This window comes from Barbus barbus (assembly GCF_936440315.1).
Source record: "Barbus barbus genome assembly, chromosome: 33".
In the NCBI taxonomy this organism is placed as follows: domain Eukaryota; kingdom Metazoa; phylum Chordata; class Actinopteri; order Cypriniformes; family Cyprinidae; genus Barbus; species Barbus barbus.
Window position 1 is genome coordinate 3263389 of NC_136761.1, and position 27223 is coordinate 3290611.

At 37.8% G+C, this 27223-nt stretch overlaps 1 protein-coding gene across 1 annotated transcript in view; it reads left to right on the top strand.

Moving 5' to 3' along the window:
* Positions 1–27223, top strand: part of nlgn3a (neuroligin 3a) — a 180992-nt gene that overhangs the window by 18393 nt on the left and 135376 nt on the right. The window contains exon 2 of the mRNA XM_079390521.1: positions 25983–26634. Within this exon, the coding sequence (XP_079246647.1) occupies positions 26166–26634 (469 nt within the window). The 5' untranslated portion in view covers positions 25983–26165. The remainder of the gene's footprint in view (positions 1–25982; positions 26635–27223) is intronic.

The window sequence follows — 27223 nt, forward strand, 5'->3', positions numbered from 1 at the left end:
TTAGACAAAAAAGGTTATTCAGAATGATTCAGAATATGCTGATCTGGTGCTAAATATATACAGTTGGATAAATATTGGATAAATATATCCAGCTACTGATGCAATATGAACAATTCTGATCTAAACTTCTAAATTTCTTTCAAAATGTCAAGAGGTCAAACAGGGACTATATACAGGTTTGCCTAGCTATTCATTTTTGGGCTCTCAAGTCAGTCTAAACTTATTGTGCCTATCTTCACAAGTTTATCGAATGAAGAAAAGCTATGGTGTAATGCTGCAATGGTTTCGCCCTTAACTCAGCAAATATGAGAGAAAGCTGCCAACGATCAGTGACAAATTTCCGAAATCCTACGCTGACGCTGAACGTTAAGACAAACAGTGGTACAATAAAACAGAGCCCATCGTTTTTATCTGGCAAGCCCACACAACTTTACTTTCAGATTTACAGCATCTGATGCCCAGCAGCACCAAATCTTCAGAGCACGGTTGCCACATCTATTGGTTATATATAGTTAGTGTGAAGAGAGGCAAATGTGCATGGGTTATATAAACATATCACCCATCTGGGATATTTGTTTTCTCACCTATGAACAAATTACAATGGGATGCTATGAAATATGGATTCAGGGCGGCATAAAGCTTTCAGCAACCATGAACATTTCTCATGTCTGATTTAAATATGCATGTTTGCATTGCTCTAATGCAGCTCCAATGATGCATAGTTCACAAGCGAGGAACAAACAGTAGCTAAAAGAGATCGTTTTCATATTGGCTTTACAGCTGGATATCAGTTTGTGCTCTGCGAAAGGTTCAACCAAGAACAAACAGAATATCTGTCTGCATCTTTTTTGCACTGTTTGCAGACCAACAGAACAGATTAGTATTGCATATGCTTTGCTGTCTGGAGGTATGGAGATCTGCAAGACAAATACATTTGTAGAATACTCAAATTTGTCACTGGCTTTGTTATAGACATAGTTTGTTGCGTTGTCTGTGCTGGCCCATACATCCTAACCCTCATCTAACCTCACACTGACCCACTTGTAATGCTCCACATAAGCAGCAACTCCACATGCACCACTCAAATCGCGCTCTGAGACTCGTCTTATTCCAGTAGAGTTCATTTAGCATGATGCCAAGATTAAAATTTACAATTCTCTTATTATATGTAAAATAGCTGTTTTGAATGGAGTAGGCCTAATGGACATTTCTTACCCCTCATCTGCCATCTTGGATTTATTTTCTATTTTTGAGCTCGTTGCAAGATAAAACGGGATTGATACAACAGGATACTATATGAGGTTTTAGGATTTAGCCCAAATTAAGTATTTTAGGCTACCCAGGCTCATTGGAAATGCATGCCTCCATGTCTCATTCTGCAAAACCTAAAAAACATACCTCTATGTACAGTTGTGCAGTTTCCAGTTGAAATTAACACTAGAGGCAGCAAAACTCAGACAACTTTTGTTCCTTTTCACACAAATTGTGATTTCCACGGCCAGAATTTCCATTAAAGGGGTCATCGGATGCTAAATTTACTTTACAAGTTGTTTGAACGTAAATGTGTGTTGCAAATGTGGATGTACACATCCATGCTATAATGATAAAAATCCACCCAGTGTTTTTTTTTTTAAATCCCTGTTTTAAAATCTCCTTTCTCAAATCAAGCTGTTCTGAGATTCCTGTCAGAATGACGTAGTTCTGTACAGTTTGCTCACACGATAGTTGATTGACAAGATCGTCTTACCTTAGACCCGCCCTGAGGGAGCTGAGAGCTGTCCGTCATTGTGTTGACTCCGGTGCAGGGGAAGACAAGAATGTCTCCGATTAAGTGATTGAAGTGTTTAGTTGTTGGATGTAATAATGAATATAGCAGTCATCATTTACTCCCGACATCTGAGCCGCTGAAGACGCAGAGGATTAACGTTACTTTCGCTTTGAATCCCTGATCTACCTAAAAGCGTCTATGTTCATGCGAATCATTCTTGATCCATCTTCGTCTACAGAAGAAGTGAGTATAAGGGTTTTTTATGAATCTTTGCAAATGGCCTTTCCTAATATATGCTAGTAGGCCAGTTTTGCGGCTGAAGTTTACAGTCTGCTCGTCACCCCACGGAAGAGAGGGGTGGGGTCAGCAGAGCTCGTTTGCATTTAAAGCAACATGGACTATAATGGCTTGATGAAAACAGAGCCGTTTTTGACAGGGTAAAGAAGCTGGGGGTTTTTTACACTACCATTAAGAAATTTTAACCAAAGCATGTTATAGACTTTTCATGAAGACCCTAAAGAATCATATCAACTTGTGGAAAATGGGCATCCGATGACCCCTTTAAGAAAGACTTATGACTTCAAAACAATGTTAACATGCTGCAAGATTTGAAAACTGATACTTTTGAACATTAATGTAACATGAACAGCTTCATATGTATGCGTTTTCTAACACAGTAGCTCGGTAGCTCATGCGATTCAATGTTGCACATGTGAGCTCTGATATGAATCCCGTAAAACTACAGTTTGACAAAACAGCTCAAACCAGCCTGTGAGCAAGCAAGAATAGCACGGTTGCATTAGCGAATGCATTGTTATTTCAAAAATATGTTATATTACTTTTTTTTTTTTTTCGCTAGCACTATCAGGTAGGTATAGTTTTGGGTTTGGTGTAGGGGGTTTGCTATTTTCCAACACGATAGAGCATTAACCTTTTAGCAACACTCACCGGACATTTGAACGAGTGTTTTAAGTTTTTAATCGTGTTGCAGAAAGTCGCCGCAAGCACATATTTTCAATGAGCTTGGGTTGATTTTAGGAGGCACCATAATTGAGTTGCCTTTTGTAGCAGATTGTGTCAGACTTGCACTACATAGAATTTCCACAATAGGGAGCAAACTGTCTTGAACATTTTAGTCCTCATTAATAAAACTGTGATTTCTGTAAGATTAGGTTTTTAATACGTTGAAATAATTATTTTATTAGTCAAGGTACAGTGAACATGGAGGCATGTTGTCGTGATTAATAGCTTAAATTTGACATTGATGTCAACCACATTGTTTGCGCATATATTAGAGAAATCTTTGTGCTCATATTTGTGGTATTTCACACACTTGAGGCAATGTGACCTTTTTTGTTAGTCTTTTGTGTTTGGCCTCCTTTCTAAGTGCCTTTCCCCTTCATTGGCAGATACTTACAGTACATGTTTATTTTTGTAATCTTTATTAGAATATTTCTATCTGCATCATGTGGCCTGTAATCTGGCTCATGTCACTTCCTGATCCTGTTTCCCATAATTATTTTTTGCTCTATCAATAAAGGTGTCAAAAAGACCAAATTTATATTTCCATCTGTATCCAACTTGTATAAGCTCTCTGCTCCAATATATTTTAAAGACTGAAGGCAAACTGTTTTCATTTCAGATAAAAGTGATTATGAGAGCAAACTGTATTGAACAAGAACCACAGAGGAGACTTTCATTTCAAACAGAGATAAACATCCTCACTTATGTGACATATTGTTTATACATTAGACAGCTGCTTTTACCCACAGCAACTTAAAGTGCACAGTTTATATTTTGTCAGTTTTTGTATTGCAGTGAACTGAACCCGGTGTTGCTAGTGCAATGCTGCAGCAACTAAAGGAATACTAATAATGAAAATGCTGTCATGATTTACTTCTTCTCATGTCGTTCCAAACTTGACCTCTACTGTGGAACAAAATTCAGGTGAATTTTTGAGGAACATCCTGGCCACTCTTTTTAATGTAATGGAAACGGATAAAGGCTGAATGAATGAATAGATATTAATAAATAAATCAACCAACCCTAATGTATCACTTTTCACCATTATTCAGGTTTCATTTTTGGTTTTTTATTTTTGGTATTCCTACAGGAAAAAGAGAATTAGATAATAATAGATGTATTCTCATAGCGTGGCAGTGTGCCTGAACCATGAAATCTCTTTGCCAAACTCTCATCTGAAATGTGATTAAACCAATCCATTGCATTAAAAAATATCATCTCAATTTCCTCCTCTTGGTTACTTTTTAATTCATTTTTTACATGCTGACTGGAGCAATTCAATAAAGCAGGTGTATACCTTCAGCAAACCCATAATTAAAAAGTCTGAAGACTTATAAATTACCATTTTATAGAATCATTTTGCTTCTTGGGAAGCGTTTGTAGTCTATAGTATTTATTTAAATTAGTATGCTAAATTCATATTTTCAGTGATCGCTCACACCGCTGATAAAGAAACAATTCCAAAGCAATTAAACGGAGAGGCTTGAATGCTTTGGGTATGATAGCACAATATTGGCTGTCTTTAACTCTTTTAATATTATTATTAGTAATATAGCAAAGAGGATTATTTCCCAGCTTGCGTTCATCTCACTTTGCTTGAATGCCATGAGAATTTAATCATATATCATTGCAGCGACTGTCAGCTTTGTTATTTGCTGTGCTCTTGTACCCTTGGGGGTAGTAAAAGTCCCATCTGTGAACCTGTCTCCCAAAAGCAGAGGAATCAGTTTTGACGCATAACCTGCAATGCTATTTTTTGCATGTCTGATTCTTAGTGCTGTTTGCGAAGACGAGCCTCACTTATAATAGGGTTAATAATATGAAGAAACCCCTAAACTTCTAATGTACCTTGACCAGCATGAATGATGCCTCAAATGTGTGCTATTACTCTTCTGTGTGACTGTGCGGTTAAAAAATAAAATAAAAAAACACAAATAAAGAGATAAAAAAACATTCAAAACACCCTAACATTTTCATGTCAATTAGGCACATTTTACCCAAAATAATATCCTAATTACCATAATGCACTTTTTTGTCATTTTCATTTTCTCAATGGTGATTCTCATTAATTCAGCTGTACAGCAGAGTGTATTACATTAATATGGAAGCTTAACCTTTATTGAGCTTTCAGCATTGTTATTGCTCTTGTCTTCTTCTAGGTGCCTCTTACAGTCTGATTGGATGGTGCAGTTGTTTTTTGGTGAGCAGTGTTTACTGTCCACTGTGAGCATAGTGTGTGTGTGTGTGTGTGTATGTGTGTGTTATTGAGCTAACTCTGTCATTACAGGACTGCGTGTGTGCGTGTGTGTGTGTGTGTGTGTGTGTGTTATTGAGCTAACTCTGTCATTACAGGACTGCGTGTGTGTGTGTGTGTGTGTGTGTGTGTGTGTGTGTGTGTGTGTGTGTGTGAATAATGACCAGACAGTTGTGAGTGCTGTGGTGTAGACTCAGGAGTCAGCAGTAATGACAGTGCAGTCTCCTGCCCATAGAAATGGTCCTAAAGTGCTTTCAGAGAAGAAACAGCACAACAGTCATAACTTATATTAAGCTCAGTTATGTTGTGTTCAGTCTGTAGGATATGTCCACTGGATGTCAAATAGGCATCAGACTTCAGACAAAGGTTCGTAGAGTACTGATAAGTAGGCTTACTTATATATCTATAGTCTCACGAGTTCACCTCCCCATCCAGTCCTGATGGTTAATGGTAAATTAACTTGGCTTGCTGTCCTTAATGGAGGCTCGAACACCCAAACATAATAAATCAATAATCAAGTAAATGAATCATAAAAATGCATTACTTTTTATATTTATGATTATGAGTTTTTTTCACATTTGGATAAAGTAAATTTTGTGGAGGAAAATATGTGTAGGCCTAATTATAACAAAAATATAGTCAGAAAGACAAAAATCACAATGTTCTTAGGACATGTTTTTGGTGACTTTCACACAGTATCCAATTTGAAGTTCCCTCAAGAAGATCCCATTCAAGACCTTATTTCCATGTCTCATAACTTTTCCTCAAAAGAAAGAAAGAGAAATGTAGCAATGTAACTGCAGTGACGGGCGATGCATTACTTATTATGGTTTGGCAGCGCTGTGTGTTTGGGCTGCGGTGCATAAATCAAACACTAGATCTCTGGACACATTTGACTATAGCTGACCATGACCCTAGTTAGAGGGCGATGCATCTGTTTGCCTTTTCAAGTAACACCAATGTTCTTTGCCCTTCACCGAGACCCTAATGTTCGCTTACTGAATTTGATTTCCAGTGACTCACATGGGTGAGTTTTCAGCTTGTCTATTATTTAGTTTACTGTGAAATTGAAGGTTGGTTAGAGTCAGGACAGCAGTTGTACATGGAAACCCTGAAGAAGAAAGATGGATTTAGATCTAAGCAGTATGTGTTTTGCATTTTGTCTTGACATAAATCTTCCTGGGCTAACAGGCCAATCAAAGTACGCTCCAAAGAATTTTACTTAAAACCACAAATGAAATCCATTTCATGGTGAAATGTCATTGGCCACAACTATGGTCATTCATGCATCACTCACAACACAATCTATGGCCTAAAGCGCTATACTGCTGAAGATGAAAAAAAAAAAAAAACACTTGAAAAGTGTTTAAAAAGACAGTACAACTGCACTCAAATGTCAGACATCCATAAAAGCATGTCGTTAAACTTAAACATCGTTAAAGTTTGTGTGTCAAAGTTATTTTAATGATGTAAACCTCTTTAAAAGTTTAGATAAGGGAACACATATTCACTATTAACAGAGTTTTTCCTCAATAAACTAATTTGCTGCTTAATGATAATAAGGTAATTGTTGTAGAAGTTATGTTTAGGTAGTGTTAATTATTATTGTTGTTAATTGCCATTATGATATAAAATAAGGTTGTGCAGAATACGGCATTGCTAATAAACAGCCAATATGCTAGTAATATGCTAATAAGCAACTAGTTAAGAGTGATTAGTGTTCCCTAGTCTAAAGTGTTTCCAAAATCTCAGCTGCATCCATGTTTTTAAATACGGCTTCAAATGTGATATCGTTTTTGCTTAATCTTAGATATTTGGAGTTATAATTGAGTACAAACTTGACAGTACCCACGCTCTTACTAAAGTGCCATTTTCCTGTTTCTGTTCTTTTTACACCCCTGTACATAAAAATAGAGCAGACGGAACTTGCCGAATCCATCACACGCCGAATCCTTCAGTACTCGGCTGATTTATCTGTCAAGCGCCGGAGCAGTCAAAATGACCCAAATGCACATCCCTGGTGCTGGCTGTGTCTCAGTCGTGGAGCTGATGCTGTCTCCACTTGTGGTGTGATGGCTGCTCCTGTCGTATGAAGGCATAATCAGCCCTGTTCCTCGACAGCCGAGCACAGGATGGAGTTTGAATGAAGACAAAGAAATTCTTGCAAATCTCCTGCTGGCACACTTGTCTCCACATTAACCAGCTCAGCCCAGCGTACTTCCCGCCAGCCCTTTAGATTCACTCATATTCTGGTGCATATTTCCGATTAACCTTTTTGAGAGCTTTTGGGACGACCAAAAATCCAGCAGCAGAATTAGTGGCCAAAAGCAGTGAGCGGCCAACGTGTGATACCTTTGCATGAGGTGTTTGTTCATCTGTAATGAATTATATTGGCTCTGTTAAACAGCTTTAACAGCAGTTTTTAAATGTAAAACACATTTTATGCTCGATTTTGCAATACACGTTGTTTTATTCAGCTACTTTTCTTGCAGGTGTTTGAGATTGTTAGCATTCAAGCTCTGTTTAATGGCAATAAAAAGCATGACAAGGTAATTTTTCCCTGCAAAATTGATTGTCAAACCTTATCAGCCAACAAGGTGCAAATATTGTTTGAATATGAATTTTGTTGTTTACAGAAAGATCTGTGATGAAGACTGCAAAACTGAATGATATAAGCAAAATGAAATCAGACAGATGAAGCTAATTTGTTTTCAAGCGGTTTGACTTTATAACATCTGCGCTGATGAATAAAATGAAACGAGATTTACTGTACACAGAACGTATGCTACCAAAGGTTTTTCACACCAACGTATTCTTTCTTTTTATAAAATAATTTAGAATAGTTATATCAACACAATGAAAATTAAGTATGGGAATTATGTAGTGACTAAAAATGTCAGGGTGATATTTTAATATGATTATTAAGCGTTTATTATTATGTCTTTATATAAATGTCAAAACTACTTCGCTTATTATTAATATTTGAAAAAATTATCCACCAAATCAAAGGGAAATTAAATTAAATTAAATTAAATTTAATTTAATTTAATTTAATTTAATTTCAAGCATTAAAAAAGCCTTTTTGTTTTAGGATCATACACATAAATTCAGTAAGGTGTGTCTAAACTTTTGACTGGTGGTGTATGTTGTTCGGTGTGGTTTTTTTACCCAGTCAAACGGCTCGAGTGCGCTTCGGTAATTATCAGCCTCAGCATTAAAAATGACATAATGAATCACCTCTGTGCTTTGGTGTACTCAAGTCTGTTGTTAGCTCGTTGGCCATAACGTTAATTACATTTACATCAACTCATAACAGTCCCCGCCCCCATCTGTGTCTGTTGTCATGGCAGTATCTCGTCTCTCAGAACCCTTTCCGTTTCACGTTGAACAATGTCGCTTTAATGACTATAATTAGTTTCGTTGTGTTTTAACTCTTGACATAACTAATTTCGCTCATTATACAGTTACAATTTTACGGTTAGATCTTTTATATTGCATGCCACCGTCAATGTGCCGTCTCATCAAAACTCTGCCCACATAAACACAGAATAAATCAGAGATGGAGAATATTCCACTGCTGAATTAGCACAAGATGCACTGCTGTTGAACTGTAAGTGTATCCTCCTCTGGTGTCGTTAAGCAAACCAAATTAAACTGCTTATTTCTCCCTCTACATGTTAATGTTGTCATGTTAGGTCGGCTGCAAATGTCAAGGCACATCTTGCTATTAATAGAGCTCTAGTTTTACAGTTAACATCTGGGTCACGGTGAGGTTTTTTCCCTAACAGCAGTTAATTCACGTGTACCCGTCGAAACCCAGTTCGTGTTTTTGACAAGCCACTTTGTGCTACGCAAATTTGAATAGATAGACTCTAATAACAGTTTCTGAATTAACGCTGATTCCTGCCGCCAGCAGAAACAAGGCTCATGTGTCAGAATAATAACAGTGCCAGTCCAATCAGAGCCTCCATACTGTGATGGAAACACACACATAGCAAACAAACTATTTAATATACAATAGGCTCAAAATCAACCATCACTGTAAGTATATGAATGAATGAATGATGCATTTATATAGCGCTTTGTGTATTGCTGTACACCCAAAGCACTTTACAATCATGTGGGGGGTCTCTCCCCAACCACCACCAGTGTGCAGCATCCACATGGATGATGCGACGGCAGCCACGCTACAACGGCGCCAGTGCGCTCACCACACACCAGCTACAGGTGGAGAGGAGAAAGAGTCATTGAGCCAATCAAGTGGATGGGGATTGTTAGGAGGCCATGATAGACTAGGGCCAGTAGAGGGAATTTGGCCAGGACACCGGGGTTACACCTCTACTCTTTACGAGAAGTGCCATGGGATTTTTAATGACCACAGAGAGTCAGGACCTCGGTTTAACATCTCATCCGAAAGACGGGTGTGAAGTATAGACTTCAGTGCATTGATTTGTAGGCTGTAAAAAATGGCATAGTTGTTGTTAATTACCCCAGATGAACCGAACTGGCATTGCACGCTTAATTCATAAGACTGACAAAGCATGACGCATCCCAGTCTTTGTCTTCAAAGGGGCCACATGTATGAACAACAACAACATAAAACGCAGCACCAGGTGAAGCTGACCTACGGATGAACTGAGAAATGATATGAAGCTTGTTGTGTAGTATTTTTCTTACGGAATATCTGTTAGATTCTTGCCAGTGTATATAACGAGGACACCCTTAATTAGCAGTGCCACATTGTTTATGCTGCGAGGTGTTGCAGCTCTTTCGGTGTGTGAAGCCTTCAATGGGAATTTTGGCCTTGTTGTTATGCCTCTATAGTCCTTTAATATTCTTTTAAGCATGTTTAATTGCAAGTGAGAAACACTGTGGACCGACATCTAATGAATGATCACTTTTCTGCCTGTTAGTGTTTGAATATTGTCTTTTTTTTATTATTATTCTAGAAGATGTTGATAATCAACTCTATATGTTTTACATTGCAGCACCGCATCTAAAGAGAGTAGCTACATTAATTAAGTGTGGGTGTAAGCAGGTGTAGAAATAAGTAGGTTTTTGCTTTTCTCTATTTTCAGGTCTGCTTGTTAAAATAAATATGTACTCTAACTTAATTTGCACAAAAACCTTAGAGATAAGTCTTTTAATTGGCAGAAGGAGGTGTTTAACCTTAAGAAATTGTAAAGTGTCCATCCAGGTGGTCAAAATATATATATATATTTAGAAGATTTGCTATTTTTTGCAACCCCGTTACCAAAGATGGTGTATTTCCAAATGCAGTTTAAAATCCTGATTTGTGTTTTTTCAGTATTTTAACATAGAAATGAAATGCTACTACTACTTCTAATAATAATAATTATAATAATAATAATAACAATAATTTTACTTTTAATAATAATAAGCAAATACAGCCAATAATAATACTTCCTGGGTGTCAAATATGTTCATAAAATGTTAATAAATATGTTTGTTTGTTTGTAATAAGCGCAAAATCATGCTGTAGCACTGGCAAATATTGTTTTGTAAAAACATTGTCATTATTTTGTTTAAGTACACTTTAGACATTGTACTAACTATAAGTAACTACATGTCAACTAGCAGTCATTAGAGTATTAGTAGTGTTACTACCCGAATTCCGGAAATGTTGGGACGTTTTTTTTTTTTATTTGAATAAAAAGAAAACTAAAAGACTTTCAAATCACATGAGCTAATATTTTACTCACAATAGAACATAGAGAACATGACAAATGTTTAAACGAAGAAATTTTACACTTTTATCCACTAAATGAGCTCATTTCAAATTTGATGCCTGCTACAGGTCTCAAAAAAGTTGGCACGGGGGCAACAAAGGGCTGAACAAGCAAGAAATTTTGAAAAGATTCAGCTGGGAGAACATCTAGCAACTAATTTAGTTAACTGACATCATAACATGATTAGCTATAAAAGGGATGTCTTAGAGAGGCAGAGTCTTAATGATGTGCCAAATGTTCTCTATAGGTGAAAGATCTGGACTGAAGGCAGGCCAATTCAGCACCCGGACTCTTCTACTACGAAGCCATGCTGTTGTAATAGCTGCAGTATGTGGTTTTGCATTGTCCTGCTGAAACACACAAGGCCTTCACTGAAATAGCAGGCATCAAATTTGAAATGAGATTCTTTTGTGCATAAAATTGTAAAATTTCTCAGTTTAAGCATGTTATGTTATCTATGTTCTATTGTGAATACAATACTGGCTCATGTGATTTGAAATTATTTAAGTTTTCATTTTATTAAAATTTAAAAAACATCCCAACATTTCCGGAATTCGGGTTATAATACTGTATGCTAATCAACTTATTCTACTAACTCTAACCCTAACCTAAGGGTTATATTAATTCTCTAAGATGACATGTAGTAGCAAATGAATAAAATAATGTATATAGAAGATAATGTATATAAAAGATATTTGTCAGAAACCCTTTCATTGTTCAGGTCAGATTTGCTTTCAGTGCGGCAGGAGTCTCACCGTTCTGAACGCCTGACTGTATTTGCATAGCAAAGGATTATGGAGGGCCGACAGAATGGCCCCTGTAGTTTCTGAAAGGGTCCCTAGAGAAATGTTGAGCGATTAGCTACTTTAAATATTCTGCTGAGTGACTGTCTTTTGGTATTAGGTCCACTGTGGATCATTAAGATGATGAGCTCAGAGGGTCAGTTTTATTTAACAAGCGTTAGCCCTTCCAATCCTGTGTTTCAGAACACGAACGCGACATATGGGAGGAAAATTGTTGTTTTCGTTATGTAAGTATAACAGGAGGAAGCTGAGAGAAATGTGTTTGGGGAAGTTGTGAGAAGCGTGGAGTCCTGCCCGCGGTGCTTGAAAGGTCTGTGTGTGGAGTTTATTCCAGAACTGTGTGTCTGTATTCTTCTGTTCGGATGATAGAGTGCCTACACTTCACAGGAAGTAGATTCCCTCTCAGACTTCAGCGATGAAGGCTTATGGCAGCGGCGATAAGACACAATAAGAAGCGAGTACACCTCTTCACACCTGCTTAAAGTGCTCGATCAGCAGAAACCAAGCATGTGAGCTGTTAGGAAGGAGAGAAAATTAAAGCAGGTTTCGCCGTCACAGTCACAAATGTGAAAATTTGAGCGGATTTTCGAAGACGTTGTAATTATTAGTGGTTCTTGCTAAGGCAGACGATGCATGATGCATCAATATTCAGCAGCTATTTCAAGAGAGGTGTGCTATTACTTGTTTGGAAAACAGACCATCGTATGAATATCATTGAGACTTGGGAACTGGGCCACAACAATCCAAGCAATAGCAACATGATGAAATCCATTCAGAACAGCAATGCCCTGGCAAACACTTACAGCATCATCATAAATGCAAAGATAATTTTAAAATTTGTGTGACAGTAGTGCCTTCACTGGTTCTAGTAGTAGCACCTGAATTATAATTAACAAATAGAGTCCCTGAAATATTTATGGAAACATTTCTCAAAGTAATCCTCGAATATGGTTTGACAGTTTTGCTTTGATCAACTTGTCCAGCATTCATTCTTGTTGCACCAGAGTTTATAATTTCCAGCATGTTCACCATGAAGCACTTAGCTTCCACAATTGCATGACAGACGTATTACATGTATTCATGGGATGAGGAAAACACGCATGAATGCATAATTCTGGAAATATACAAGCTGTGACATGTTTGTTAAATCAGAATGGGTGTTGGCTCCAAACAACCATTCTATGTGCAGCATTTCACAGACGATAAAACAAACAGCCTTTGTAGTATAAAGTATGTCATAGTGTGATATGTTAAGCAGTTTACCATATTCAGAATCAGTCATCAGTCAGACAAACCGAGACACTCTCCCAAAGGCCCAATATTTACAGTCAACATTTTTAATGCGGTAAAGTTTAAAGGTTTCTGTCTTGCTGTCAGAAATCTCGACTCTCTGTGTATTTTATGCAACACACCAGCCCTGGTTCTAGACTGTCTAAAATGGGCAGGCCACTGATAAATGCAGTGTGTGTGAGGGGAGGGAACACAAGCAATGAAACTGGGTCTATTAAAATAGTTCAATAAATGCATATACTTGTATAACAGCAGTTTGAATATGAAGTAAAATTATGTTCTGCAATACAAACTTGAACATTTTTTTTTTTCATTTAATTCCAATTACATGAATTACATTACATGAGTCAACTATGTATAAACAGAATCTCTCAATCTCAATCATCATGAAAAAAAAATCAACAATACAAATTATGTAGGCCCTATATATATGCATTATTCACAGCCCATCACATTCAAAACAAAAGTGTTGTGACTATAACAAAGCAGTTACAGACTTCCTTGCTTCTCTTTTCCTTGCTTCTCACATTTCACATAAAAAAAGCAGAAATAACTTGACATTTATCAGTTAAATTATATTTTCATGATTGGTAACACGATGCCACTTGCTTTGCAGAGTGTAAAAAAAAAAAAAGCATTTAAATGTATTAATTTCCACCCTGAACCCAAGAATATGTCTGTTTAGAATATGCATAACTATACTGTTATGGCTCGACCATTAAAAAAGGTACCATAACGTACAGTATAGTGCCATTTTTATATGCCATGGTAATACCATCATATTTCCTAAATTACCCTAGAGACAACCATGTAAATGCTATTGTACATGACTACGGCAAGCCGCGCAGTGAAGTACTATGATATTAATATCTGATACTGAAGTGAAGACAGTCTGTGCACATCTCTAGATCTCTCTCTCTCTCTTTCTTTTGGGACTGGACTATGCTGTTCTTTTTCCTTGATGCACAGCCAAAACCAAAGCTGGGCTCCAGTAATGCATGGAAAGGCTGTTTCCGCAGTCACAGTGCTTCTGGATGGAGACCGGCTATTTCCATTTAAAGAAATATTGCAGTCTCTTTGATGAAATATAGACGAGCGATATGTACGAAGCCTTTGCGCACAGGTGTTTATAATTCATTTTTGTTTCATTTTTCCAGAATCTTTCAAATTTTCTTTGCACATTAAACTGTCATTATTCATGATTAATATGCTTTTCTGTAGCGCTCAAAGCAATATTAATCCTAAATTTTACAAACTCGATAATTGCTTATTCAATTTAAATGTAGTCCTGAGGGGTTTCACTTTCAGCTTGTTTGATACCCACAATACAGTCTATGTATGGAAACATGCACAAATTTAGAACTGGATGAAGTGAATTTCTTTTTCGTTATTATTTTGGTAAAATGACTGGTTGATTATACAATATCCTGCTTATTGCACTGATCCTTATAGTCTCACATAATAAAATAATAATGTATTGTACTGGATAGTATGTGAGAAGAAAGTGTGAAGTGATACGCAAGACATGAAATCAGTTGTGAGGAAGTCAGCTACACATTAGCGGTCAAATATTTAACTGCAGTACGCCTCATTTGACCAAGAAGAATCAAATATTCCATAGAGCTGTGTAATGTCATAATCAACTGGCAAACATCCCTCACTTGACCCATTTCCAGAAATGAAAGCAATCACCACATTTTGAATGAATTTGTAACATGTGACTTTTACTGTAAATCAAGGGTTTCTACTGTGAATAAAATGGCCAGCTGTTGTCCTACTCTGGTGGCCAATAAGATGAACAAACCACAGCTGTGTGTCTTCAGAGCTGATAATCACATCTGGATCACCCATTGAGTTCTTATCTTAACCAGCGCCATCTAAACGTGTATTCAACCTAAAGGCAGCCAAGTGGGAGATGCCTGTCTAGCTTCCCATTAAGACCCTGAGAATGAGTGATGTGACGTGACAAATCTAGAGAACTCCCTTTATCCGGCATCATGGACACGTTGTAATAGTATATGTGTTTGTTTTTTCACGTTATAGATGTGATAGATGGAGGGTGGTTGAGTATAGACTAGGTTCAGACAGGCAGGAGAGCGTGTGCACATGCACAAACTCAGTCATGTGAGCCTCTGAAAAGACTCTTGCAGACTCAGCGGTGTGTCTGCATGTTGGCTTTATTACCGGCAGCAAGGCCAACTACATGAGACGATCAATATTTTCTATTTTTCTGCATTTCTGTATTTTTCCCATGGAGAAAATACGGCAGGTGTTTGAAGGGATAGATCACCTAAAAATGGAAATCCTGTCATCATGTACTCGCCCTCGACAATTTTTTTTCTGTAAATGATAACTATTCCTCACACAAAGATACCCTATAGTGTCAGAACTGAAGGCTTGTACACAAACCACGGACTACTGTTATAGCAATTGTATGGTGCTTATTTGTAATTTTTGGGGGTTGACATTGTCTGCCCCCTTTTACTTCCACTGCATGTGAATGAACAGCAGGAATATTCTCTCTAAAATCTCTCTGTGTCATTAAAGACATAAAAAAAATAATAAACAGATGACAGATTTTCTTTTTATGGGTGAACTATTCCTTTGGATCCTGGGGAACCCCAGAGGACCTCAAGAGAGTACTAGGTGGTCTGTAAAATATATACAATTTTTGGTAACACTTCAGAATAGGGAACACTTATTCACTATTAACTATGACTTTTTATGCATGCTAATAAGCAATTTTCATCATAATTTAGAAGTAATAAGCTGTTTTCTGTCCTGTTTTTGACCCCCCTCATCAGAATGCTCTGTTAGGCATGGTGGATTGTTGACTCAGAAGTAAATGCCCACTGCTATGATTGGCTAATAGTTGTGTATGTTTGACAGACTACATCCTTCACAGATGGACATAAATACTCAGTGCGTGTCAAACGATCTGTAATAACAGACATAGCAATAGCGTTCACGTAATAAGAACAGTTTCTCACACTTTGTTGTGAAATTACTGTCGGATCCAATATAGTTGGCACCGCATCGTCTTTTAATTTCAATCTTTCTGACAATCCCGCATCGAAATAACGAGAAAGTTTTGAGTTCTGAAACTTACAGACTAACTTTTTAAAAGTACAATTACCTCTTATATGTCAAAAGATCAAGGGAATTCTGATTTCTCAGTGCATGACCCCTTTAAGTTTCTCTTCTTGTTTATTCAAGTGTATGTAACTACACATACAATCGTTCTCATTTTTTGAAAAACTCAACTTTTAATCAGTGTTGGGGAAAGTTACTTTTAAAAGAAATGCATTACAATAGTGTGTTACTCCTTAAAAAGTAACTAATTATGTTACTTAGTTACTTTTTATGGAAAGTAATGCGTTACGAAATGTGTAACTTTTGAGCTATTTTTTTTAATCTGGTCAGGGCTTGCTTGTTTGTTTTTAATATAAAAAGTTCTTCTTTCACAACAAAAGTGAATTGAATACACCTCAGGCAGAAGGAAAAGTAAATTCTCATCTGTACAGTAAAGGGCGCAGCTCAAATAAATTTCATGAATCATATGTAAATGTAGCACAGGTGCATAGCTGTTAGCATTAGCAGTGTGTTCACTTAAGAGTCAGCTAAATTATGTACATTATATTTGATGCCTAACACCTTTGATTTCCATTTAATGAACATTTTGCTTCCTGTGCGAGTATTTTATTAGTTGTATGACAGGGATTCCCGACAGTTAACCTCATCATGCACAGTGTGCGACGAAACAAGACTATAAGAGTAAACCTCCCTGTGGTGTGAATGACGGTCGATGTGGAAGCATGAACCGGGGCACGGTGCCAGGATAAAGACGTTCAAAGTCACGGCATCACGTCACTGCTCTTGAGCGAGTGACACTGCTCAGCTCGACGTGAGATGTGTTGTGTCGCTGACGGTAGCTGTCAGTCACGTCTGCTCAAATCACCAGCTCTCACTGGAAATAAATGACTTCTGATCGCTTTGCCTCTGCAAATCGCTGTCGGTGTAAACGCACCATTACACTTAATGAATTTAAAACATACCGGGATGTTGTTTCTGTTGACGTTTTTCTTTTTATTATTCTCTGCACATTTCAAATCACATATTCAGGCGTTTTATTATACAGTCCTCCTCATTGTCCTGTGGTGTTATCACACAACACATACTCAGGGTCATCTGTTATCTTGTGCACCTTCATGTGTGATTTGATGGAGTTGATGGTTTTGGAGCCTCAGAACATACACAGGAAACCAAGGTTTTATTCCCTTAGGCTTTGTCTTTTGCAACCCATTCCATTTTATTTTCAGGTGGAGATGGTTGTGCCATCATGTTTCAATCTTTAGTAATTACTCTTATACTTGAAATACATAATGTTTAGGCACAAATCTATTACAGAGCTGATTTAGGGTGGGTGTCTGATGTGTTGCAAATCCATTTTTACCTACTTCCATGTAAGAATGTGACTTAATATGATATATGTATCTATAGTTTTAGTTTCAGGATAATGTTGAAGACAGCTCTGCATTTTCTGTGCTGTGTTTTCCACAGAAGGTGTTAAGATGGTGACCATGTATTATGCAGTGTAATATGTGCTGGCTGCTGACAATGAGTCCCAATGCAGATTCCCATAACGGTCAGTGACGGAGATTCACAAGTCTCAGCAGTGAGGTGTGCCATAAAGTTTAATCTAGAAGAATACTAATCAAATCCACAACAGAAACATCTGGCTGCTGATTATCAGTCATTCTTCAATAGCCAGTATGACATTATCTACTACAAGATGTATTCTTATTGAAGAACCGTACAATACAAATCATGTTATCCTGCATTTTTATAGGAATTTAGCAAAACAGCTTATGGCCAGTTATCTAGTTATATCGGAGTGTCTATTTACACTATGTGCAGAGGCTATTTACAGTAACTCCGCCCATCAACGTGTGATTGGGCTAGACAACATTACAAAACACGCACACAAGATATCAGTTTCAGTGGTGTATCTGGTGAGGTGCATGCTTTTTGACACGATTGACCCGAGTTCGAACCTGCCTTTTGCCGAAATTTTTGTATTGTATTCTTTTCAAATCTCATATAATAAAGGCATTTATTTTCAATACAAATTAAGGAAATTATCAAAAAGCTGAAAATAAAGTATCGGGTAGGGTTATGGTTATGGTAGGTGTAGGGAGGGCTTTATTGCTCCAATGCATCCATTTGATAATTTGAATTAAAATAATTTACACTCAATATGTTATTATTGTGTACCGTTTTATAATGTAATACAATACTGAGGTGCAGATAATTGCCACTATTTGCAATAAGTAGTATAAATAGCAGACAATCTTGCTATTTTAACATTGTATAAATAGAATATATAGCAATTGGCACTTAGTGTAAATAGCATATAGGCCTATCGCTAAGAAAATATGCTATTTTCATTTATTGTAAACAGCATCTATCGCTATTTACTAAGCAAATAGTCGCTGCCTATATATATTGTACAACCATCTTATGGTTTTAGCATCAAACAAACAATAGTAAAACTTGATTTTAAGGTCCAATTCTCACTATTAACAAACCATTAATTATGACTTTTACATTTACATTTAGTCATCTAGCAAATGCTTTTATCCAAAGCGACTTACAAATGAGGCCATTGGAGGCAATCAAAATCAACAAAATCAACTTGTCTCAGTAAACTCCTAAATTGCTGATTATTAATAGTTAGTAAGGTAGTTGTTAAGTTTAGGTATTGGGTAGGGATGTAGAATATGGTCATGCAGAATATGTGCTTAATAAGTACTAATAAAAAGCCAATATGTTAATAATAGGAATGCTAATAAGCAACTAGTTAATAGAGATAATTGAGAATCATGTCCAATTTCCAACTAGAAAACTCATATTTACAAAAAAAGAAAAAAGAATAAAAAATCGATTGCTTGTGAAGGCAGGATAAGATAAGGTGAGGATGTCATGGCCGGTTGTACTTGTTGATTAAGGTTTTTATTACCTAGCTCAGGGGTCATCAAACTTGATCCTGGAGGGCCGGTGTCCTGCAGGGTTTAGCTCCAACTTACCTCAACACACCTGCCTGGAAGTTTCAAGTATACCTATGCCCCGTCCACACGAAGACGGGTTTCTCTGTATACGCATACATTTTTTACCGTATAGGCGTTTCGTCCACACGAAACCGGCGTCTTCGAAGAGTGAAACCGATCATGTTTGAAACCGGGTCCCAGGGTGGATAAATTTGAAAACGCCGTTTTCATGTTTTCGTGTGGACGGCGAATCCGTATATTTTCTGAAACAATGACGTCATCAGCCCACGTCTCGCCCCTAATCAGACACCGCTACGTCACATAACAGCGACAACAACAACAACAACAATGTCAGACTACATGCCTGTGTTCGTGCTGCAGAACCTACTGAGCTCATTAGTTTTATTAAAGCAAAATCTTCTGCTTTGTGTGTTAGTTTATATTCAGCGCGCAAGGTCTTCTTCTCTGTTTTTTTGTGTATCTCTGTGGCAGAATTACAGCGCCACATATTGGTCTGGCATGTGTACTACATCGTTTTCAGTTGGTTTCAGTGATTCCGTGTGGACGCAGATATTTCCTGAGACGACTCCGTGTTTACAGAATTTGAGGCAAAAAAAAAAGATTGGATACGGAGAAACCCGTCTTCGTGTGGACGTAGCCCTAGTAAGACCTTGTTTAGCTGCTTCAGGTGTGTTTAATTAGGGTTGTAGCTGCACTGGCCAGGACATCGGCCCTCCAGGACTGAACTTAGGGACCCCTGACATAGCTAGTCAAATGTGTTCATTAAACTTTAAGCATTACTGGTTGCTATATTTACATTTACATTTTACATTTATGCATTTAGCAGACGCTTTTATCCAAAGCGACTTACATTGCATTCAAGTTACAGTTTTTACATTTTATCAGCTCTATGCCAAGACAATATAAAGTGATATAAAGGGTAAATCGATTGAATGTTTTCTATATCATTTATATATCGTTGCGGTATGCAAATATATCTGTGGAGCTTTTAGTGGGCAAGAGTTATTGACATGTCAGAGCAATAAAGAAACATGGATAAATGAATAATAAGATAAATGATCAATGAATAATAAATTAGTTATAAGCAGCTTTCTGTGTGTGTGTATCCCAAGACAAAGATAACTATAATCCTAATAATAAAGATATAAAGTAAAAAAAATTTTACTAAAACCCAAGCACGGTTGTCCTTTCGCTAACAGACAGATATCACAGGATTATTACAGAGGCAGCTGAGGATAATGGTGGAATTTGCAGCTTTACTCACAAACTACATTACCTGTTCATCAATAAGATGAGAACCAGACCCATTACACATCTAAATGTACTCGAATTAAATTAATTGAAAGGTGTGATATCCAAGTAGTAATACAGATTTTTGCTGTCATAATGATAACAATAGCGCATACAAAAATAGTAAATTAACTCCATGCTCCAGGTTAGCGGTCACACTACATGCGTACTGCACCAGAGCCACCTTTTCAAGCGGGCCAGGGCATGGTTAAACGAACCACACTGGACACAGTATAAAGCAGTCACACTTGTGAAATGAACTGGACTTTGGGAGTCAATCGCGCTAAAGCACGGATCAGATCTCCTAGTCTGAGTACATCCTAATTCTAAGTGAATAGCAGATAGCACACCACAACTATAAGCATAACAGCACAAAACATTATGAATAATAAAAACATTGACAGCCAATCTGAATTATTTCTGCTTGAGCTTGAGCATTTAAAGTGGCAGATGACTCAACTGCATTGTATACTTAGAAAACTAATATAATTATCATTCTTGGTGTTAACCGGTCTTAATAGTGTTACTTCACTGGATGGCCAATTTCACATGTATTTTGTGTATTTTCAAAATACTGTATTTGTATTTAAATACATTTTCCCACACAGTATTTTGTATTTGTATTTACAGTTTTTCTCGATTGCTTAAACACATTTCTTGAAACTTTGCCTCGTATTCTCAAAACTGTAAACACGAATCCATAACTTCTAACTCAATTCCCCAAACTTCCTATATTCAGGTCAAAATGAAGCTCTCCACTCAAAACAACTCAATCTTCCTGAAAAACCAAACTTTGCTCTCAGACATGACACACAAACAGTCAAAAACACACACACTACAGAACAGTTTTACACACTGATGAGATCAATTCAAAACAATACTACAAAAACCGGTTATAAGTGCGGTACTTCCCAAATGTTTTATTTCTCAATTTACAGTTTTTCTCAATGGCTTTGGCACATTTTCCGAAACAGTCTTAAACATTCTCTAAACTGTGAGTGCAAATGTCACAACTGTTTGCTGGAACTTCAGAACTTTATTGCATGCCTGCAAAATGTAGTTACAAAACCAAAACATTTCATTCATGCTTCAAAACCTAGTTATCGTGTCAGTAATTTGGCCAAGGCCACCAAAATATAAAGTATTTTTGTCATCGTGTGAGCCACACTGGTCAAAATGTTTAGTTGTTTTTTCACCATGACTGTAGAAAACTGTGTGTGGTATTACCTGAGGCAAAATATGGCAATACTGAAACGCAGAAGGCTGCACATATATCCATTTCAAAAGTACAAATTTACACATTACTGTATGTGGGATATTGATTGAAAGAGACTGTTTCGAAATGTTTGAATTATTGAGGATATGGTTGATCTCCCAATATTTAGCTGCACACTTCAGCTATTGTAAGGCCATGATTGACAATATGGTCCACAATAGTGGCCCTAATTTCATCTGATATGCACCTCTGTCCTTGCCCTCTTCTGCCTCTTCCTCTGTTTTGCCTGTGTACCCTTCCACCATGCATTCCTCGCGGCTGTTGACCCTGATCGTTTTCTGGATGTTCATCCGCTGTCAGAATTTGTAACTCTTGTGTTGTCCTCTGTCTATATGTTTTCCAACTGAAGATTCATGAGATGCACCTTTGAGCTATTTCAGAGAACTGGTTTACGTATAATTGGTTGATCTATATTCTCTTCATTAGTGAAAGTCAAGATTCACTTGAAGAATTCATGCCAAATTTATTACAGTAAAAGTCTAATAGAAATGTGTAGAAAATATGCTTGACAGTTTATGACAACTAGATCAACCATTTTGCATTTACCGTAATGACATATACGATGAAATAATGACTTGAGGTTTTGAGGGGTAAGACTATAGCACAGAGAACTATATAATACATCTTGAACAACATGACAATAGCAACTGATAATTTAGGAAACCACAGAGAAATGTACATAATCAGTTGCATGAATGTACCAAAGTGACTAGATGATGTGGAGGTTGAACAAGTGAGAATTTCATTTCTGATCTGAGAAATGCACCAAAGCCACTGAGAAAAACAGTAAGCTGACTTTGGCCCTTTTAGCTATCCATCGACGGTTCTGATTGGTGTGTGATACATTTTGACTCCTAGTGTTTCCACTTGGGTAATTGTGTGCTAATTGAGCTCAAACTGTGCAGACTTGAGTGAACAATATTGAATGCTAGTGCTTTCTAAACGATCACATGGTGTAAGCACTGAGAAATGTAGGGATTTGTGTGTAGAGTTTTGCAATAACAGTTCACCAAATCTGACTCATGTGTTAAAGGACACAAGGGAATAGTGTTTATAGTTCAGCAAAATGGGTGTGCTTTTTGAAAAATGGCGTTATGGTTTTGAAATTTTAGTTCAAAAGCCTGGTTATAGTGTTTTAGCAATCGAGAAAAACTGTAAATACATTTTTCCATGCAGTATTTAGTATTTTTATTTTAAACACATTTTGATGTATTTGTGCCCATCTCTGCTGCTAAGTAACAAAGGTTTGGGTTAATCAACTGAAAGTTCAGGGTTTATGTCACGGTAAGTTAACTCTGCTTTCTGGAATACGGCCTGGAGAATGCTATCTGTCATTAATCTCAATGGCTCTGGTACCATATGACTCAGGGCATGATGGATTGAGACTTTAAGGTGTGTTATTATTTCAAAGTGGAAAAGCAACTGGCAAATAACAGGACGGGCAGCTGAGAATGCACAATGTTTGCCAAGCTGTTAAGTGTTAGCTGTTTTGTAGCTAACCATAACCATGCTGCTGTACAGTATAGATACCAATATGTGATTATGTGAGTCCCTGAATGTGAGCCCTCTGCGCTCCCATGAAAGTGATGTGGAGTGTGACAGAATAAGTGGGGAGGGTCTCAGTGAAATCCAACCACAAGTGTTCACAGGAGACACATTTGAAACGCATGTTCATATCAGGTGGAAACAGTAATGTGTCTTGGCGGACCACTTGTGATCAGATCAACAAAATCACATGTTAATATCAGCTGGAAACAGGGTCTCAGGTGTTGGACGCTGCCTGGTTTCACCACATCAAGAACAATGTAGTTGTATGTTTTAGACAAGTGGGAACTTTAATGTTGAGAGAAGGAGTTGGTGCAGGATCGACCTGGCTGATCATAGCAGCAGCTTGACTGAATTATTCATCAAGTATTCGCTCAAACATTACATTTGTGTTAGCGTATGCTCAAGTCTTTCCAAATATGTATGTTTGTTTGTCTGCGAAAGTGAAGAGCAATGATTTGAAGAATGTTCTGGTTGTTCTTTTCCATGCAATTAAAGTAAATTTGGTGGGGTTTGGGGGCTCCAACAATTTAAACGTGTCATAAAAGGTCATTTTCTGAAGACAGTACAATACAATAGATTTGTGTGAGAAACTAAATGAAATGTAAACTCTTATTTGCTCAAAATAGTGATTGTACACTTCCAACATGCCTACGTTATATTCTAATGCATTGTTTAAAGATGCATTGTAACATCTGTGACATCAAATGTTGGTATCATAGCCAATAATCGTGGATGAACATGGCACAGTGCGTCTTTACCAAGTGTGTCTAAATATACAAGAATTAATTTAGAGTTAAAGTATTTCTATAAACACATCTACTGCAGGGAAAAATATCAATTCTGTTTAGTTCCCAAATCAATTGATAGAATCGCTTCTCAGTCGAGTAGTAACTAAACTGGAGTTTGAGAAAACAGTATGTTTAAAGTCTGCCAAGATTGGGCTGGACATTTCCTCCGCTTCAGTGGGTGTCTCTTCTCTCTGGGGATCAGCTGTACCGTCCACAGGCACCAGCCGATTACAGGCAGCAGCAAGTGTGTGCGGATGATGAGGTGGAGGATGAAGAACTTCCTGCCAGGCTTTGTGCAAATCAGCCCAAGTTTGGATAGGAGTTGTGGAGTGATAAGTGCACCTCCAGGAAGATTCATATTGCCTCTCGTCTGGTGGATACTGCTCCACTAGATACATTATAAATCATTTACAGAGTCATTTTGGAATGCAATATCCGCTACTAAACTCTGGCTTTTCTCCTTGTTATTATTCCAAGCCCTCCGAGGGATGGAGGTCTGAGGGTCTTAAGCTTTAAAAATTGAAAATTGATCAGTAGCTGAGCAGGGAAGAGTTTCTCTCCGCTGGGGACGACCCTCCTCATCATTAGCATTTACAGTGTTAGCACAGGCGCCCGAGAGCCACTTACAAATACCAGCTTTCCAGAGATGGGGACAGGGGACCCGTGTCTGAAAAATCTTTTATTTAACACATTTCTGTCGAATTTGGACAGAGATGTTGTTATTTTGGCTTGATGGAAAACCCTCATACAGTATGTTTTATTTACTGATTGAGTAGCTCTCTACTGGTTTTGCTTTAGGACCTAAACATGGTACCAAAATAGTTTATTGTACAAAAGAAAAAGAAATGAAATTAAAAATCAAACGTTTAAATGCATAAATAATACTAAAACACCATCAGCTTAACAGTAACAAGTCCATTGCCTAGTAATTAGTTTAACATTTTCTTTGTTGTTTAAATATTTGGTTGGCACAAATGTAGTCTGGTTTGTATTTTTCTATACCTTGCACAGATTTGTTTGTGAAACTTGAAGATGAGAGAATGTCTCAGTCTGGCTGCATCCGAAAGCTTAGGCAGCTGACTTGTTGCCTTGTTCCCTTATCAGGCAATGACTTTAGAGGCAGCGTTTGTGCACAAGGGTACCTCACAAAACTGATTTCAGACAGACTTCTGAGGCAGCATAACGGTTTAATAAAATACAACAAAACAGAGAGAGCTTTGGTGAAAACTAAGTCAATATTTATTTTCTACAATACTAATTTCTCCTTACAAAAGAAAAGAACATAGACTCATTGGAAATATGTGCCCCTACCTACATTTCTGCTAAACTTAAAAAGCGTACCTATACATACGAATCACTGCAGTTTCCAGTTGAAATGGACACTATAGAGGCAGTAAAATTTAGACAACTTTTATTCCTTTTCACACAAAGTATGATTTGCAGGTCCACAGTTATGATTAATAAAGCCTAATTTTCGCATAATTACTTGAGGAATACACAGACAAACCACCAGCCACCAAGTTTTTTAGCTCTTTTTGCTAATGGAATCAAAATCACTGTATAGTGGGATATCTAGGCAGTGAAGGACACAACTATATCAGAGAAGGTATCTCAGTTTATAGGATGTGACACGATCATTGGATTAATGTGTCTTGTTACCTCTGTATGCTGCCTGCGGAGGCAGCATTTTTCAGCTTTCAGATGCAACCACTATCCGTGTTAGTTTCTGCCTAATTTAGCTACCGGCTAATTTTAACCAAGTAACTGATGAACCAAAATACTGTCGAGTTTAATTGGACACACATGCTTTGACATCAGTGGGGAACAGTTACTCTTTTGCTATCCTAACTATGCAGGATTAAATGGTTAGTTGCATTTTATGTTTATCATTTACAATTGTATCAGTTATGATCCGCCATTTGTGAACCACCCAGTTTCTGAAGAGTTTAGGGATGTTTAAATCAACCTGCAGAAGAGCTTTTATTTGCATGAGTTTGTGCAGGCCTTTGGATGCATTAAGAGAACTGTCATATTTATGTGTGCTGTTCTATGCACACAGAAAAAAACAAAAGTATAAAAACGGTCCCCTTTAAATTTTTTCTGTCTTGTTTTTTTTTCCTGCAGGAGAGAGGATCTGACGAGAATACTGTACAGTGAATGAAGATTCTTCCGGAGGGGAACGGAGTGCGTGTATGTGTTTTTCCTCAATGACAGGAGTAATCCGGCTGAGTTTGAGGGTTTGAAGGCAGGAGACACGTGCTGGAGGAGTTTCTCGGCATCTAGCAGCAGCGGCCATTTTTACGGACCATGTGGTTGGCGGTGCGCAAAAACCGGCTCCTTTTGCACCAGCAGGACTGCTGCAGTGGCAGGGCTCACAACGTTTCTCTGTGGATATGGATTTTTTGTTGGTGTGTGACGCTCGTCAGGGGACAAAGCTACCACCCCACCGTGAACACGCAGTACGGGAAATTACGGGGTGCGCGGGTCCCGCTGCCTAGCGAGATCCTGGGGCCAGTGGACCAGTACCTGGGCGTGCCGTACGCCGCCCCGCCTGTGGGGGAGAAACGCTTCCTTCCCCCTGAGCCGCCCCTGTCTTGGTCGGGAATCAAGAACGCCACTCATTTCGCGCCGGTGTGCCCGCAAAACATTCACAACGCTGTTCCGGAGATCATGATGCCAGTCTGGTTCACCTTTAACTTGGATATAGTTGCCACTTACATACAAGATCAAAACGAGGATTGTTTGTATCTAAACATCTATGTTCCAACGGAGGATGGTGAGTGTGTCGGGTATAACGGAGAAAAATTAGCCTCTCGCTATTACATTCTGTCACTTCCTGTGTTGTGTTTGAAGCATGAGTTGTTGTCTGGCGCATGCTGTGTCTGTGTACACCATTTCCGTTCCTCATCTTGACTTGATCTGCCATGAAGTCTTTCCATCAACTCTTCCCTTCCATGCCACTGTTATGGGTTCCTCTTTTGTGTTGTTCAAGAAGAAAGAAAGAAAGAAAGAAAGAAAGAAAGAAAGAAAGAAAGAAAGAAAGAAAGAAAGAAAGGAGAAAGTAATCTTTTTAATGTAAGAGCTTAGATTCTAATCTGACATGAAGTTTGGATGTAATGATCTTGGTGCACCTCCCTCTCCTCACTGTTTTGACTGTTTTGAATTAGCGATCTGAGATTAGCTTGCTTGATGCCAGAATGAGCCTTTTGTAGAGTTGCTAAAATGTTCTGGAACACAAGAAGCCTGTGGCATCAGTCCTAACCATGTAAGACCCTTTACTGTCCCACTTTCTTCTGTTAACGTTCAAAGCCTGTCTCCAGGAACTTAAGATCTTTAAACGAATTCAGTGATCAAGTTGAACATTT